The sequence below is a fragment of the Hydra viridissima genome, unplaced genomic scaffold (genome assembly GCF_058129835.1).
Source record: "Hydra viridissima isolate aposymbiotic clone 2 unplaced genomic scaffold, HvirCarnegie_v1 scaffold_10, whole genome shotgun sequence".
Taxonomy (NCBI): domain Eukaryota; kingdom Metazoa; phylum Cnidaria; class Hydrozoa; order Anthoathecata; family Hydridae; genus Hydra; species Hydra viridissima.
Genome location: NW_028324309.1, coordinates 4,067,499 through 4,087,000, shown reverse-complemented (window position 1 = coordinate 4,087,000; position 19,502 = coordinate 4,067,499). Strand labels below are relative to the sequence as shown.

General features: G+C 27.2%; 1 protein-coding gene and 1 non-coding gene across 2 annotated transcripts; one reads left to right on the top strand and one right to left on the bottom strand.

The window, feature by feature from the left end:
* Positions 1–1,486: 1,486 nt before the first annotated feature.
* On the top strand, positions 1,487–18,214 carry LOC145193073 (putative ATP-dependent RNA helicase DDX27). The gene is made up of 21 exons (XM_090065568.1): positions 1,487–1,664; positions 3,922–4,044; positions 4,273–4,326; positions 6,128–6,280; positions 6,382–6,477; positions 9,132–9,237; positions 9,719–9,831; positions 9,917–9,977; positions 10,307–10,457; positions 10,636–10,735; positions 10,858–10,999; positions 11,307–11,443; positions 11,525–11,623; positions 11,752–11,834; positions 11,940–12,034; positions 12,373–12,458; positions 12,721–12,835; positions 17,358–17,389; positions 17,534–17,663; positions 17,744–17,882; positions 18,061–18,214. The coding sequence occupies exons 1-21, from the start codon at positions 1,554–1,556 to the stop codon at positions 18,074–18,076; spliced, it is 2,142 nt and encodes a 713-aa protein (XP_089921694.1). The 5' UTR covers positions 1,487–1,553; the 3' UTR covers positions 18,077–18,214.
* Trnai-aau (transfer RNA isoleucine (anticodon AAU)) lies at positions 17,408–17,481 on the bottom strand. The gene has a single exon. It is a non-coding gene; the product is annotated as a tRNA-Ile (tRNA).
* Positions 18,215–19,502: the final 1,288 nt, after the last annotated feature.

Sequence of the window (19,502 nt, the reverse complement as noted above, 5' to 3'; positions counted from 1 at the left end):
ATATTGTTGACTGCTGTTGTTACTATCAAACCCAGGGTTTGCTTTTAGTTTGATTGATTAAAAATGCTTATTTTAATCAAACTCGATAAAAGTTCGTGGGATTTTATGCTAAACAAATACAAAATAGTGAAGGCCAAAGCTTATGCAGCAAGTATTTGTGGTCAAACCTTTACATTCACAACTTTTATTCTCCCAATATTATGAAACAGGTTAATGTCTTTTATGCTTAACAAACTGGTTTCGCTAGAATTTGTTGAAGATATTAATACAAAGTAAAATAAACAAAAATTAATTTTTTTTTCATCTATTAAATAAAAATTATTATTTTTCATTATTGCTATATAATAATAAAAGTAAAGATTTACTTAATTTTTTTTTTGACAGCTGATAGACTAAGATTGCTGGTGAGGGTCTGATAATGTCAATAAATTCTGACAAAAAAACATATGCCATGCTGCTTGGCTTAAGTCATTGCAAGTCTCAAGATTTTGTACATTCCTCAGAACAATTATTGCTAGAGAATTTATTCTTTAGAAGCTGCTTTGAATAGTCTGGATGTAAAAGATGTTTTCCAAATGTTTCTCAATATCTTTCCAATGCTTCGAAATGTGGCTTGAAATTTGAATGAAGAGCTTGTTTATTCACAAATCAGGCCTTATCAATATTATATTAAATTAACTCTGTTGGAGGTTTAACTTTCTTTCAATGCATTTTTTCCTAAAGCTTTATATATATAACTTCACTGATTAAAGTTTGTTTGCATTGAAATGGATTGATTTAGGACATTCGTTCCTGGAATCAGTATCAGTTTCTCCATCATGAAAAACTATATAGCAACATTTATGTAGTCATACAAAAAATAAAAAATCCGTCAATCTTTTGCCATCTATTCTTTTCCTTCTTCTTTGAGTTCTTTCAAATTCAATGTCTCATTCATTGAAAATTCAAATTTCTCCTTTCAAAGAGTCACTAACTATAACATTCATTTTATTCCCCACCCAAGCTAGCATTTTGTGAGGCTTCTAGACACTTATTGTTATTGTTAATTGAAAAATTATTAAATAGAAACTTAAACTTAAAATTTTAAATTTTGCGTTAGCATTTACTAATTTTTCAAAGATCCATGAATTACAAAAGAAGGTCATGTCTAATTGCAAAATTAAAAAGCTTATGCTAAAAGAAAATGAAAAGTTATTTTGTTGAGATCACTAAAAAAAATGTCAGCATTTAAAATTTGAGAGTTGCATCTTCTTTAAAAATACAACATGACTTTCGGTTTATTTACTTTTAGTCTTTTTTTAAAACATTTTTTAAAACTTTTATAACTATTTTTTTAGACTTTTTAATTTACATTAGTTGTATTTTAATAAATAACAAATTAAATGGCTTGAATACGCTGCAGCGTATTCAAGCCATTTAATTTGTTACACCACAAAAACAGTGCGCTGTTTTTGTGGTGATCATTCCTGCGATTCGAAATATGTGTATAGTATTTTGCAGAATAAACTAAAGCGGAACAAAACAAAACCACGAGCTATAAGATTTAATTTGAAATGGCACATTTTCTATCAGTGAAAACCTTAGAATCAGATGATGAGGAAATAAAAGGTTTTGAGCTTGACGAAAGTGATGACGAAGAAGAAAATTTAAAATCTTCGAAAAAGGTTTACTGTTTGAACAAGTCAATAAAAATTTCTTAATTGAACTTATTCTAATTTTCTGGAACTTAATCAATAATAAATGTTTTGATAAAATTGACGATAATACCGATATCATGATGCATACCCATTCAAAAACTGCATCATGTAAAATTTAAACATCGCTATCCATATATTTTTATTCTAAGACAGTCATAATTATGATGTTTAAACTAATTTAAGTTAAAAAGTATATGCAGTTCTTGATTGAGTTAAGTTTAAACAAATTAAAGTACGTTTTTATAATGCATTAAAACAATACAATTACATTGAATAAAGTTTCTCTTTAATCTCAAAAAAAAAAATTTTTTTTATAGCATTTAAAATTTAGTTTGATTAAGTTCAAGTAGGCAGAATTGTAGAGCAGATCTTTAAAATAAACTCTGCTCTGAGCATATTTTTCTAGTTGTGGATCTCTGCTCCAAGTTCCATCAAATTTTGTAATGTAAATGTACTTACTTTTAAATTTACACTAGTTTATTTAATTGTAACAGAAAAATTAAAATACTCTATGATTTCATTATCTTCACTTTTCTCATGATTCACTCTGTAAAGTAAGATTGATGCATCCAAATGTCTCTTTCACTTTATTTCAAAGGCTAATCATATTTTTACAGCTGAAAACACAACGCTTGACTTGTAGGGATAGTTGTGAGATTCTTTGTCCAGACAGACATTTAATTTTAAGGTAATGTTTCTGATAACAAACTAATCCTTGCATGCAATTGCATTGACTCATTTGCAATCAGTGAGGATAAAATTGCAATCACTGGATATAATTCACTTGATGAAATTTCACTTTTATTTAAAAAAACCCTCTTTTTTAACTATATTTTTCCAAGAATCTACTACTTTGCTTTTTCTAATCTACAGACACTAACAAGATTCTGATGTTGAGAATCACTATAAATATTTTGCAGAAAAAAAAAATTTCTTCCCAATTACCATAAATTTTGAAAATCCAGCAGCATTTTCATAAGAATGTCTCAAACTTCTCCCATTTTTTCCATAAACATTCCTTTTATAATATTCTAAGTTTGATGTGTCAAAGAAGTTTAGTTTTATTCACTAATAATTAAATTTCATATTGCAAATTGTAAAGTGTGAATGAGCTTTATCTTTATATCTTCATTTACAAGTTCAGAAAATTAACTTAAAATTAGAAAAATTAGGATTTGAATTTTGAACCCTATTAGCACCCAAGTTGTTTTCTAGACATTCTTTTACTATTAAATTTGTCTGTGCGTTTGATAATAGGTTGTTATTAAAATCAACAAACAATTCACTTTCATAGCTCAAGTCATCTTTAATACATTATTAACATGTATAAATGTGTTATTTCAGTTAGATTTGTCAGAAGAAAAATTTTTGGATGTGTATTTTCTTGTCTTTCTTTTTTTTGTTGTTGTAATGACAGGCATATTGTTTGATCATGTTTGGACATTGACTTTTAAATTTTTTTAAGACTTTGATTTTGATGAGTGCCTCTATTTTGTTTGAAAGTATTCTTCAATTTTTTTCCCTTGCTTTTCAATAGAAGAAATTACCAAACAGATAATAGCTTCCTGAATCATGGAACACTAAGGTTTAGAGCCAATCACCCTATTTTATTTAAAACCTATGCCTTTTTATAAAATGTAAATTAATGACTTTTAGGGAGGAAATTTCTACAAAGTTTTGCTCATCAAGTTCTTGATCTTTTTTTGCTTATGTAAAAATTTTTCAACAAACATTTATCAATCATTAAATTACATTTCCCCTTTCATCACTCAAATTGTTCTCAATTTTTTCTGTTCTCTATATCTTGTTTTTCAAGTTTAAGTTTGTTTATTTCATGATAAAAACTTAAAAAACATCTTCCTTGGAGATATTCTGTCATTATTTGACTCTTAAGCCATTTTAGTTTCGAAAAAAAAAAAAAAAAAAAAACTAAACAGATTATTAAAGCTCAAAACCTGAAGATTGGTAAACTTACTTTAAATAACAGATGATAACTTATTATAATAATTTTTCAAATGGTAAGAAAGTGCGGAAAAACTTTTTCTTGAATCTAGGTGCTCTATATTTTATATTTTAAATATAATATTTTTATATATTTACATTATTAAAAAGTCTACCTAATAACCGATACACTAATATATTTAAAGAAAAAAATAGATAATATAAAAAAATCCCCTAAAATTTTAATAAATAACAGAAACACTTCTACTTTTTTTTTACAAAGGGAAAGAAGAAAATTAGTTTGAAAGAAGATTTTGCTACTGATTTCAAATTTGATTTTGATAATGGTGCATTGCAGCAACCATGGAAAATAAATAAAAACATTAAAACAAGTGCTAAAGGGCAGGTAAGTGTATTAAAATTCAATCAGCAATTAAATAATGTTTGTTTAATTATTCCCATCAGCTTGATAAAAAAGACTTTCATCTTTATTATTTGTTAATTAACAATTGAACAATATGTTTTATCATTTAAATATGAATAAAAAATGCAAGTTCTTAATTTTTTTTTTGTTATACGTCAGAAAGTCTACTTGTAATAAAAAACTTTTCTATTTTCTTTTTTTGTGAGTAAGGATTCATCAGAAGTTATTGAAGAGCAAATAAAAAAAAAGGTTCAACAGCGTAAGGTATTAAAATCTAGAGTTTTGCTATTTTTAAAATTATAATAGAACTAATTAATGTAATCAGTTATAGAAAGAAAGTGTTAAAGTAATTTCTTAGATGTTGGCTGAATTATCCATTTAATTAGAAAAAAAAAAAAAAAAAAATTATGAAGTTGGCATTTATCTATCATTCTAGCTAGCATTAATTTTTCATTAAACAGTTTATCAAAATAACATATATAAATTATACCAATAACATAATGAGAAGTTATAAAAATTAACTGAAAGTTGAATGTTTTGATATGAGGTGTACAATCCTCACAAGCATCTAAGAACTCCAATCCCTATGAAGAACAAAATAAAACAAGCTAGGCACAGGAAGAGAATCTTTCAAAGATTAGAAACTATTTTATGTTATTTTAAATTAATACAAAACAGTTGAAAAACATAAACTTTTGACAGTCATAATGTTAAACTTTCTTATAGCTGTTGTTATTATTTATTTCTTATTTTAAATAATTTATTATTGGTTTTTCTTAATTTAATGCAGCTGACATTGATGTTTAAGAATTCTATTATTTTAAAATATTATTTAGTAAGTTTGGCTCATCTGAAATCAAATTTAATGAAGTGGCAGATATTAAACTGTTTTGAATTCTTACACATCCATGCTACTTTTGTAAATGAAATTGGTTTGTCCTTTCAAGGAAGCTAAATCAAGAACCCTGTATGAGAGAAGACTATAAAAAGTACTAAGAGTTAGGGAAGAATACTGAAAAGGGAAAAGTAAAGAAAATGAGAATACTAAGAAAAAGGATTATTGAACTCCTGTTCAACTTTCCTCCTTTTATAAAATCCTTGTATTAATCCTCTTTAACTTTCTGATGTCAATACAATCACAGTTGATCTTTGAAGTTCACCTGAAATACACTTAGTTAAAGGCTCTACATACTGCACAATTAAAGTTACAGAAAGATTCTGAGCTGAGGATATAGTCCATGAGTTACAGACATTTGTTAAAAAATCAGAGTTTGTTATGAACATTTAATGCCTCTATTTCAATTATTTAAAAATCTCTAGTTATAACACTTTGGCTTCTGAACATTATATTAGAGTCAGGGTCTGGATGCATGATCTTTCTAACCATAGAGAATCAAATTTATTATATTTTTTATATGTATCATTTATTATAAAATTCATGTGAATTTAGTTGAGGACTTTGATTGGACTATTAAAGTAGAAGTGCATAACATTTAAAATCAGGTTGCACCTTCCACTTAACCAATTAGAAAGGTCTGTCATATCTCAAAAAAGTTATGCTTAAGAAAAGGTAACTATTATCATTATTATTTGTTAGATCAACAAACTGCGTAATAAACATAAAAGGGTTTTGGTTTTTTTTTAAAAATCCTAAAAGTGAATATGTTTTGATATGGTTTCAAAAAGTTTTATATTTTACAACAGTGAGTATTCGACTAATCTTTCCTATATCAACTCACTGAAGCTCTTTATTTTTACCCATCATAACAGATTTACAGTGCCATCTATTACTGATAGTATGGTGTTCCACCTTCTGAAAGCATTGTCTATTTGTCACATTAAATATACAAGGGAAAATAGTGTTAAATTATTATTCATTTCAACAAAAGTTTTTTTTGATAAAAAAAATTAGTTTCCATAAAAAATACTTTATAGCATTAATTATTCCATCCAGATAGAGAGACTTCTGCAAGCTAATAACTGCCAGAAAAGTGTTTTAGTAAAAAAAAAAAAAGAAATTTTAATTTATGTATATATACATTTCTTAATTAATTTTTTAAAACAGAAAAAGAAGGATGGTAAATCTGCAAAAGTTACAGAGAAAGAAGAGAATGGTAGCCAGATTAACAATGAAGAAGAAATAGAAGAACAACATAAAGAGCAAGATGATGATAGTGAAGATATTGAAGCTAGTGATCAGAGTGATGTAGAAAGTGAGGTAAAACTTAAAAGTGATTTTGTTTATATTGATAAATAGAAGGAAATTTTTTTATTAAGTTTTTTTTTGAGTTATAAATTTTTACGAGTTTTTATTTTTAGGTTAATGGTGGTGATGATAGCAGTTTTTTTACTCATGCTCCTCCTCAAGTGCATCGTGAGTTCATTCAAATGAACCTTTCCAGACCTTTACTGAAGGTGCGTAATTTCTCAGTGAATTTTCATTTATGAAAAATTAAAAACAGCCTTGTTTATATATCTTTATGATTGAATGACTTCTCAATGAAAAATTTAAAACTAAATGAAAAATGCATTTGGTAGTTAGGTGATGAAATAACTAAAATTTGTATTTAACTTGAAGTGTAGTAAAAAGAACATAGTAATATAAATGTATATATATTAGGGTGGGGCATAAAACACCAAAGTCAATAGAAAAATACCATAATAATTTTTCTGGTTCCTTTTGATATGTGTATTAAAAAAATGTAGTTTTTTTTTTTATGGGTACCCCTATGGTCGGTCCCAGCAGTCCGAAAATTGCCAAATTTATATTTTTTGTAAATAAGAGGGGCAGGGTCACTTACAAATATTTTAAAGATATCTTAAGGGTTATTTTTGTAGCCTGATATATCTATTTTTAGATTCTGTTTTGTTTTAATGCAAAAGATGATGGAAATGGTCAGCCCTACCCATTTAAATACATGATGTTTATACTTGGGAGGTAGGGGGAGCGTATATATTTTTTCCTATGTATTTTAAATAAAAAATGTTTTTAAATTTGCACTTATTTTTTAAAGAAAAATTATTTTAAAATTTTCAACCAAGATTTTTTTTCTGTTGTATGAAATTTTAGTTGATGATCTGCAACAACTAATAAATTAGTTTGGCTATCTTCTTTGTTTCTGAAAGTTTCAATGAAGTCTTGACCAAGTTTATTAGCACGTTCTGCACTATCATTTACAACTAGAAGACCAGTGAAACCCAAAAGTTTTTCCCAGTTTGAGGAACTGATTTTAAGCCATTTTGTCTCACGTAATGTCATTTTTAATAAATCAAATAAAAACAAGCTTTTAGGACCAATAAAATCTTCAATATTTTTTGTTTTTTTTTTTTTCATTCTCAGTAAAAATTTTAGAATTCAGTTTCCCCATCTTATAACTGGTGGGCTTTGCTGTTTGAGCTAATTTAAGAGTTAATTTTTGTAGCTAATCTACAGGTAAACATTTATCAGCAAGACACATAACCACAAATCTTTCATTTAAATACCAATTGTGCTTTTTAAGTGATTTCAGTATGGCTTCCGCTGGTTAAAAACTGAATTCAGAATATTTATTAGTTGTTGCAGATCATCGACTAAAATTTCAGACAACAGAAAAAAAATCTTGGTTGAAAACTTTAAAATAATTTTTCTTTAAAAAATAAATGCAATATAAAAATATTTTTTATTCAAAATGCATAGGAAAAAATATATATACGCCCCCCTACCTCCCAAGTATAAACATCATGTATTTAAATGGGTAGGGCTGACCATTTCCATCATCTTTTGCATTAAAACAAAACAGAATCTAAAAATAGATATATCAGGCTACAAAAATAACCCTTAAGATATCTTTAAAATATTTGTAAGTGACCCTGCCCCTCTTATTTACAAAAAATATAAGTTTTGTAATTTTCGGACTGCTGGGACCGACCATAGGGGTACCCATAAAAAAAAAACGACATTTTTTTAATACACATATCAAAAGGAACCAGAAAAATTATTATGGTATTTTTTTATTGACTTTGGTGTTTTATGCCCCACCCTAACACACACACACAAATATATATATATATATATATATATATATATATATATATATATATATATATATATATATATATATATATATATATATATATATATATATATATATATATTTCTCATAATGGTTATTGTAAATAAATGATTTTTAACAATAATCTTGACATAGATACAATGTTTAATGTTTTGACTAATTTTTTTTTAACAAGAACCTTATGAAAAATACTTTTACTGTATTTAAATAGAATTCGTAATTTTAATGTTGAGTTGTAAAGTAAGTATAATTACCCCTGATTGACTTTTGTTTCAGTTGCTGTTGAATCCTGTATATACTTTTTAAATTGTAAAAAGATTATTCATATCTTTAAAACATGATTTTTTATGAGTTTTGTAACAATTTAAATGTTTAAATGCTCTAAAAATCATATAGATGTTATACTTATAGCTAGTGTTATAAAAATCTATAACACTTAACAAAAAGTGAAACTTTTATTTTAAATCAAAAAAATGTTTTTTTTAAATTTATTTAGTTTTATATATATGAAAGATGTCTAGTATTAGTTTCAAGAGTCACTAGTGTTTATGTAATAAAAACATTGTGTTTTTGTTATGTGAGTATTTTGGAAGTATAAAGTATTGAAGGAAATCGTTAGTGTGTCTTATCCATTAACAAAAAAAAAAAAAAAATTATACTTTTAAAAAACTTAGGATTATTTTCACATTCAAAAACCTTTCATTGCTAAATAAAGTCATTGTGTACAAGAATAGTTTTAAAGTAGAATGGTAATAGAAGAAAAGGGGGACTTTTTTGGAGCTGAATTGCTTTTTTTTTGTTGTTGTTGCAAACTGCTTATACAATGTGCTGAAAGGTATTTGTTTGTTATTTTAAATAATTTATGTACAATACATATAGTATACAATATATTTTACAACATAAGATATATACATGTTTAAACTCTTTTATACTACATATTTTTATGTTAATAAAAAAGTTGCAATTTTCAACAAGTATTTATTATTTTATAATTTAATTTTTTTGTCTTTTTTAAAGGCAATCAATGAGCTTGGTTTTGATCACCCAACTAAAATTCAGTCTTCAACTATTCCAGTAGCTCTACTTGGAAAAGATGTTTGTGCTTGTGCGACCACTGGCTCAGGTTTGTGCTAACTATCTTTGTCAGATTGTCTATTTTTTTTATTCAACAAATTTTATACTTTTTTAAAATTTGTATTAATTTATTTCCAATCAAAGGATTTTTAATGACCAATTAAAATGGTCTGTGATTCTACAATTACACCCTTAACTTATGATCTGGAAACGTATTCAAAAGAAATGATTTGCTTTTTTTGCTTACTGATTTGTGTTAAATTCTTCAATAAAAAAATGCTAAATTAAGGTGCAAAAAGTTTAAAAGAAATATATCTCTAAATTTCATTAAATGCTAAGTATTTAATAGACACATTTAGATATATCTTCAAACCAAGTTTTTAATGTTGAAAAACAGGATTGACCTATACAATCTAATTTAATTAAAACAAATAATGTTTTGCATTGAAATGTATAACTGTAATATAAAGAAACATTCCTTAGCAGCGTTATTTATAAATCCATGTTTATATTTCATCAATATTATTCAGGAAAAACTGCTGCGTTTATGTTACCGATTCTGGAACGTTTGTTGTTTAAGCCAAAGCAAACTGCAGTTGTTCGTGTTCTTGTTCTTGTTCCTACAAGAGAATTAGCAGTTCAAGTAAGTTTGTTGTTAAGATATTAGTCATATTCTTTATATTTTCTTTTTAATAGTTAAAAAAAATTCAGTTTAATTTTATGTGTAGGTCTATTCTGTTAGTGAATCCTTAGCAAAGTATTCTAACATTCAACTTGGTCTTGCAACAGGTTTTTCTTTTAGATTTTTCTTTTAGAACAGACAAAATAATTACAAAATGTATGTATGTATGTATGTATGTATGTATGTATGTATGTATGTATGTATGTATGTATGTATGTATGTATGTATGTATGTATGTATGTATGTATGTATGTATGTATGTATGTATGTATGTATGTATGTATGTATATGTATGTAGGTATGTATGTATGTATATGTATGTATGTATCTATATGTATATATTTATGTATATGTATGTAAGTATGTAAATGTATTATGTAAATGTATGGATGTATGTATGTAATGTATGTATCAAAAATTTTGTTCTTATTATAAGGTGGACTTGATTCCAAAACACAAGAGGCTATTCTTCGTAAAAACCCTGATATTGTTATTGCCACCCCAGGTCGTTTGATTGACCACTTACACAATACTCCATCATTTAATCTTCAAACTATTGAAATACTTGTTTTAGATGAAGCGGACAGGTCTTAATCTTATTGTTATTGTGTCTTTTCTATTCTTTTTAAAAGAAAAATGTTATTTCCATATGATTTATTTCTTTTTAAAAATACAGCTATTATAAAAAAAGTATCTGCAATATTTGGTTGTATAAAATATATTTAGTTCTCAGCTATTTTTTATTTTGTTGTCTTGACTCTATAGAATGTTAGAGGAGCATTTTCAAGATCAAATGAAGGAAATTATACGTTTGTGTCCACGGGGAAGGCAAACAATGTTGTTCTCTGCAACTATGACAGATGAGGTAAATTATGAAACTTATCATTTAAAAAACCATAAGGGTGTAAATGATGATGATAAAAATGTATGAATTATTTTCTTTTGTACTAATGAGTAAGTAATAAGAGTCTTTTTATAAAATATTAGGTAAAGACTTTGATGTCATTGTCGTTAAATAATCCAGTGAAGTTGTTTGTTGACCAAAATACTGATGTTGCTTCAAGTTTACACCAAGAGTTTGTCAGAATACGATCTATTAGAGAAGCTGATAGGTTAGCAGTTGTTGTAGGTAATAATGGTATTATAAACAAGTTTTATTTTGGTTTCTTTTTTAGTCCATTTTTATTTACATTTAAAATTTGTTTTTTTATCTAGAGTCATGTTAGGTTCTTTCTAGATTTATACTAGATTCATGCTATATCTATGCTAGATTCATAATAGATTCATAATAGATTCATAATAGATTCATAATAGATTCATACTAGATTCATACTAGATTCACACTAGCTTCATTCCATATTCACTCCATATTCATTCTAGATTGATGCTAGATTTTTATTAAATTCTTTAATTGGTTTGTTTATCATGATTTTTAGCTTTGTGCTGTCGTTCTTTTAATAAGCAAACCCTGGTTTTTCTTCAAACTAAAGTGCTTGCTCATAAACTTAGAATCATATTTGGTTTGTTTGGGTTAAAAGCAGCAGAGCTTCATGGGAATCTTACCCAGCTACAAGTAAGATTTTGACTTATTGTTTTCTATCATTTTTTTAAAAACAAGAAATACTTCGTTAGTTTAAGTTCTTTTTTTATGTAGCGTCTTGAAGCATTGGAAAAGTTCAAAAACAATGATGTTGATATTCTTGTTGCTACAGATTTAGCTGCTCGTGGTTTAGATATTGCTGGAGTTAAAACTGTAAGTCACCTTTTTTTTTTTTTTTTTTTTTTTTGATTAAAATAGAACTTTACAAAACACAAACCTGTTATTTGAATCCTGATACATCTTTAATAAACAATTTAATTGACTTATATTCAATAACTTAGGTGATATCTTTCAATATGCCAACCACAATAAAAAGTTATATCCATAGAGTTGGAAGAACAGCACGAGCTGGCAAAGCAGGAAGGTGAGCTGTTTTTTTTATTACATTATCTTTATTAAGTAACTTTTACAATCCATAATTGATCATTTCCTTATTTACATTTTTTTTTTACAATTTATATTTGTATAGATCAATTACTCTAGTGGGTGAGAAAGAGCGTAAAATGTTAAAAGAGGTTGTTAAAAATGCAAAGATACCTGTAAAAAACAGAATCATCCCAACAGGTGTAATATTATCTTATAGTTAAAATAATGATAATACTGGTATGATTTATAATCTTAATATCATTTTTAAATTTGTAATTTAATAATTACTGTGATAAAATCATATTTAGATACTACAATAAGTGATCTAGGTACAACTTCATTTAATTAATCATCAGCTATCTATAGGGAAGATATGTGGCGTGATAGGTTGAATAATAGTTTAGGTCATTTTTTCTAAAATAACCCTGGTTAAAAAGTGTTATGAGAAATAAAACATTTATATACAAACTAAACTGATTTTAAGTTTTTTGTTAAAAAATCTGATTAGTTTTTACTCTTTACCAGATATCTTTTAGAGATAGTGGAAAAATACAAAAACAAACTTGAAAGTTTTGAAAAAGATATCAAAGATATCCTTAAAGAGGAAGAATCTGCAAAGCAAGTAAGATTTTAAAGTTAACAATTAATGGTTTGTAAATATGATCAAGAAGTAATTTTTGTTGGTTTCTTAAAGAATAAAGTTGGTTGCAGTGGATTAAAATTCCTTATTATTTTGCAGTGTTTCTTCAACTTCTTAGTTCTCTATTTCTATATGATTAGCTTCATCTTCTCTTGCTTTTCGTTTATATTTTAATTTTGTTAGCTAATGTGCTATTTCATATCTTTGACTGATGGTTTTAAAATTATTTCTGTTTTATATGAAGCTGCGTGTTGCAGAAATGGAAGTGAATAAAGCAAATAATCTTATCATACATCATGATGAGATAATGAGTCGACCTGCAAGAACCTTTATTAAACCAGCGAAACAATCAGCTGCCTGTAAGTGAATTTTCATAGCCTTTTCAATTTAATAACTTGTCAGGTTATATTGTTTTATTTTTTTTCGGTCATGTTCTACAAGAAAAAATAAAAAGACCTTTTCTTTCACTTTTAAGTTAGCATTCTGCTCCATTGTTTTTTTGTTTGTTTTTTTTTTTTACATAATTTTACAAGCCTAAAGGATGCTTGCACTGCACAAATGCCTCAGAAATCGTTCCGAGGCTAAAACAACTTTTCAAAATTTTTCAAATTTCATCTCGGCTGAATTCTTAGAAAATCAGCAACTCAAAAACAAGGGAAAGTCCTATTGAGAGATTTCAAGACAAGTAGGGCGCTCTGTAAATGGTTCAGAACACTTTTAAACTGTAATAAAGTGTTGAAATTAGGATAGAAAAAGAGAGATTATTTGTTAAGAAGATAAATTTATTATTCGTAAAGCTAAAATGGGTCCGTTTATCTCATGCAACGCCATTAAAACAATTTAAAATTAAATGTAGCATCACATAGAATTTTGTAGAGCTAAATTACTGATAAAAAACACCAAGAAATGTGCCTTTATTAAAAAAACTACAAGTTTTATACTAGAAGAGTTTTTTCCATAAATATTAGGTGTGGTCAGATAAGAGATGAGATTTTGTGGACCGAAGAATCTAAGTTTTTTTGGGTCAGATGGGAAAACAATTCTTAGGCAAACAACCAAACAATAAATTTAATTTACGTTACACTAAAAAAACAGCGAAATTTGGATGGGAAGTACTTAATTAGAGATTATAACAGCTGTTACTTTTATCAACATAACTTGAAGAAATAATGCTTTTATAAGCTAAAAATTACACGACATCGCTTTAGACGTTTTAACAGGATAATGAATTAAAGCATACAGCTTCTAAAGCAAATAAATGGTTCCAACATAATGATTTTGGACATAATGATATTTGTCATAACAATCTCCAACATAATGATATTGGATGTAACAATCTCCAACATAATGATATTGGCCATAACAATCTCCAGATTTACATCCTATAGAAACTTTATGGAAAATTACGAAAGGTGACGCAGCAAAAACAACAAAAACGGTCTGTGGAAGGTTGTAAAAATAGCATGGTATGCTTTTCCAGTATCAACATGCCAAAAATTGGGCAAGAACATGACCAAAAGGCTTTGTGCAGTTAAAAAACTAAAGACATGCAACAAAATGCCTTTTTTCGCATTGTCGATCCGTTAACCATTTTGCATGTAAATAATAAATTTTCTGAATTTTTGCCGTGTAGAAAATTAAATTAACATTTTCTTTCTTTACTATTTTTCTAGTAAATTTTCAATACCTTTTAAAAGATTAATATTTAGTTGATCATACAGAACTGATAGGTTTTTTTTAAATATATGATGTATAACAATGTACCAAAAAAAAAAAGTCATCTCAATTATTCTCAAATACAGACATTTTTTTTTCCATCAATCTATATTCACTACATACACTATATACTATCCACTGCATAAACCATTTACTACATACTATTAACTTACCTCTTACACTATTACAGACTCTATACAGTACACAGTGGAGTGGAGAGAACAATTTTTTGTCACCAATTTACATAAATTAAAAAAGTGAGATGTTACCATGCTATACACCGAAATAAAGGGAATTTGGGGTCAAAATATTCATATTTTTCAAAGGTAAAGGTTTCACGTTGCGTGTTAAAGGCTTAAATCAAGTAAAATATCTCGCGTAAATTTATTTCTAAATTTGAACTCATTGCACAGTGGGCCAGTAGGTGGACAGAATGGGAAAAATTTTAGTTGTCTAATCTTGAGAACTTATTTAATTTTAGTATCTATATATATTAGGAGAAATTTATTGATAACTTATTTATATTAAATCCCTTAGTTACCAGGACTCTAAGCATTTGAATATTGAAATTAAAAAAAAAAAAAAAAAAAAAAAAAAAAAAAAAAATTTAAATACGTAATTAACGGCGATATCAACGTTGTGTTATATTTCAATTACATCTACGTTTTTGAAACAAAAAATTAGTACATGTTATTCTAGAGTATTTAGAGATAAGAAAAACCAATGTGTGAAATAAATTTGGCATAGCATGTTATCTCAGTTATACTTTGAAAATCATAGATTAAAAAAAAAATTCTTAAGAAATTTATTTTTTGCTGCACTATAACTAATAATTACCACAATTTGCCATGTGCTGTCTTATATTTATTTGAGCTAAATGATGCTTCAATCGAGTTTTAATTGATTGCTCGTCCCCTTAAATCCCCGTTCAGATTTTATATATATTTTCACTTGGTTGTTATGGTACTAAATTTTGCATAGCAACAACTCATTTTTACATTAACGTTGTTTTAACAGTATTTTACTTGCGCTAAGTACACAATATTGGGGGTATGTATTAAAATGAGATTCACAATTCTTATGAGATTATTTTTTTTGGTTAGTATGGATACCTTACTCTGCATAGCAGCGCCATATTTTCGGTAGTTGTTAGTAATTTAATTACTAACACTAACAGTAATTTAATTACTTTTAATTTTAATTACTAACACTTGTAGTAACTTAATTACTAACAAGTATTAAGTAGTCCGGGCGGCATATATATTAAAACATTAAACTTTTAAATACAAAATACTTGTTACAATAATTATTTAGATATGGTTTAAATTAAACTTAGACATTCATAATTTTCTTAGTATTTTAAAATTTTTCTTAGTATTTCAAAACAAAATATTACTGAAGATATATTGAAATTTATTCAGCCAAAATTTGCTGATTTTAAAGACGTTGATTTTAGACATGCTGTTCAACGATTTGTTTACTTGTATAAAAAAAAGTGGAAATCTGCAAACTATACTGTCAAAAGTTTTTAAAAGAAGTTTGTGAACTGGCTTAATGAATATTTAATTGTCAGAAAAAAGACAATGAACCAACTGCAAGTAGACGTGGTCGAAAACCAGTTGCATTTGATAATAGTTCTAATAAAACTAAAAAACGGCGTGTAATTTGTTTAGTTTCAATTAAACAAGATACATTCTCATTTATTCAATGAATTATTTTTTGCTGCTAATAAAAAATTTAGAGATGAATCTAATATTATTGCTGCCAAGAACGTTTTAAATATTTCAAATACAGATAAAGCAACTGGATATTCAGCATACGAAGCACTGGCTTTAATAATTGATGCAAGTCTGACAAAAGCTTCCTATCAATTGATTAGAAGCGGAGCCTTAGAGAAAGAATATAACATTTACCCCGCTTACAATGACGTCCGAGATGCAAAATTGAAATATTATCCTGCAAACATAACAGTGGAAGACTATTCAGCTTCAGTTCCTTTAAAAGATTTAATAATTCATACTTTGATAAGAATCTGTGAAGTTAGGGAACCTGTGCTAAGGCACTTGATATTGAACGACAAAGCAATAAAAACAATGACACTAACGTATAAGGCTAGTTTTGATGGTGCTCCTTGCTAAAGCATTTATAAACAAGTTTTATCAGAACCCGACATTAACAGAGATTTAAAGCGTGAAGAATCATTATTTATTACTTGTCTAGTACCATTGGATTTGACTGGATTTAACAACAGCAACGAAAAGGTGCCTATTTGGAGAAATCAAAAGTCGTCCTCCACTGCCTATTATAGACCCATAAGATTTGCATACAAAATGGAATCCAAGGAATCTGTGATTGAAGAAGATCAGCACATTAAAAGTGAGATAGAAAGCTTGGGTATGATTTTATTAGAGGTTTGCAGATCTTCCATTGAAGTGAATTGTATTATTGAACTTACAATGATTAATGGGAAGGTTCAAACGATATTATTGTTTTATAATTATTTGATGCAATTTAAAATTGACAATGTTTTCTTGCACTATTTTTTGCTTTTATTATTCCTAAAACATTATAGGTGGTCAAAACAATATAGGTGGGTCAAAAATCCGATAAAATATTCAAATATCAATTTACCACTTCGTAACTAACGAGAGTATCCGTTAACTAAGCAATATAAGTATCCATAGCAACTAAATTTAAAAAATTATCACTTTTTTAAGAAGTGTGATCTCATTGGAACTCATGCCAAATTTAGTGAATATAACACTTATAAAATATCTGCAGATAACAAAAATAGGTTGTTGCTAAGCAAAATAAAGGTATCCATAGCAACGAAATAAAAAAATATTACCTTCTTAAAAAGCCCAGACATCATATTAGTACTCATACTAATTTTAGTGAATATAGCTCTAATAATAAATTAGTTACGAATTTTGTCCAGTAAAAGTGAATTCTGGCCCACTGTGCATTGGTTCAAAAACTATAATTGCCAGTAATAGTGTGTTCGTATTTGATTGATAATTTTAGCTGTTTTTTTTTTACTCTAAACATCTGTGCACTGCAAGAAAAAATTTTTTTAAGTATCATTAAAAAAAAAGTTTTGTTTTAGTATGATATAAAACATTCAGAAAATTATATTTTTATAACGTCAATTTGAATTCATTTTAGTGAAGAAAAAAGACAATCAAAAGAAAAACAAGGTAAAAATGTTATTTTACTGGCCAGTATGGGGATCGAACCCACGACATTCGCGTTATTAGCACGACGCTCTAACCAACTGAGCTAACCGGCCTCATATGATGAAGTTTAATTTTAATATTCATTTAAAAATTTATATTTTCTAGAATTTTACTGAGGAAGAGAAAAAAATTCTTCATGAGCAAATGTTTCATGCTCGCCAAATGAAACGCGATAAAAAACCGAAGCGCCTTCGAGCTTTCGATGAAAACTCACATGAAACCAAAGGCCCTCGTGGTAAAAATTTTGATTTTTAGAAACTAAAAAAACTTTTTTAATATCAAACCTAATTTTTCTAAAGATCTTCTCCCTTTTAGGACCAAAACATGCGAAAATAGTTCCTTCTAAAACGTTCGATCGGGAGCTTACTGACACGAGTAAAAAGAGTTTGCAGGCTTTGCGTTTGAATACTAATCTAAAAAAGAAAAGCTCCACTGGTTTTAAGTCAAAGAAAAGGTAAGAGTTTCTAGATTCATTTTTATGCGGCAAAAAATTTAAACTTTGACTGAAAAAAATTTAAATTTTGATTGGAAAGCAATGTTATTAAACAAATTTAGTTTTTTGTTTTTGTAATTAGTTTAGGATGGGGTAAATTCGGTAATAATTACTGAATAATTGTAACTTTTTCCTTCAGATACAAAAGAAAGTGAACGTGGAAATGGTTACTCTAAAATGAATATAAAAGTTTTTTTTGTTTATTAATAAAAGTATCGTAATTGTTTTTGTCATAGATGCGACCAACACCATTTTAAATTGAGTCATGTTGAAAATATGAGAAAAAAAACCAAGGTTGATGTTTCTTTGAATTTTGAATATCCATGAATATTTAACAAAATTAACTTAAGCTTAAACCAAATATATTTTGACGGTCCCAAAGAGATTTTCAGTTTAGGAATAATTTTTGAATGCATGCTTTTCATATGCAACCGTATCTTAAACTGAGGAAAATTTAAATGGAAGGGACTTACGTACACGTTCGCGACACCGAAAGTAGGCGGGTTACTATCGTTACAAAAAGTAATGTGAATCCTGACAAAAATAGCAGAAATAAGTCTCTTATTCGTTTAGCCATATTTCGTTTAATTCTTCAATAATTTAGCTTTGCACCCTGTTTGGTTTCTGTTTGGTTAAACCAAACAGAAACCAAATTGGTTTGTGTTTGTTATCTCACATGTAAAGGAATCGATTTGAAAGAATCATTTCAATATTAACATTTTACTTATAAAATCCTGCAGTTTTAAAAATTAAATGCGCATCATTTAGCAAATAAAGTTGTAATAAATGAATTGCTGATACATATTTTTTCAAAATGATACTGCAGTTTTGCATTCTCAAGATAATTCACGTGTGAAATCTAACAATATACGTTACAATATGTATTGTAACATCTTATATACATTATTTGTAATTACTCGACATCTATATGATGTATAGTAACTTTCAATATTTACAATTAAAATTGTATAAGAAAAAAAAAGTTGTAATCTACGCGATCATCAGCTAACTTGCTCAATTGCTTTCCTAATGCTGCAGCAATAATATTTCAATCTTATTGTCAGTAAAAAAAATTGAAAGCTAAGTTTTATTCACACTAAAAATAAGTTTGATGTTTGGTAGATTTGCTTGACTTGGTAAACATTCGTAGTAACAGTAAAATCGAAATCTATGATCGACTCATATATTTCAACTTAATAAAGTCAAATTTTTTGTTAAATATAAATCTTAAACTTTGTACTGCAATGTAAATAGATTACATTTTGAAAAATGTAATTTTCGTTCTCATTAAACAAACACTAGAACAACTTGGTTCTAAGTGACCAAATAAACTTTACGAACATCATCAACGCTAACGTCATGTTACCCTTTCCTCGCTAATGCCACAGCACTTTGATCCTGAAAAAATAATATAGTGATTTTTTTATTTTTATCGCACTCTGTAACTTGTTAAATAAAGATTTGAATAATTTCGATTCTTCACGATTCTATTTCATGAAATTCGAACATAAAGATTTTATTAATAATTCGATGATATTAAGTTAACGAGCCTTTGATACAACAAAATTCGATTGTATACTT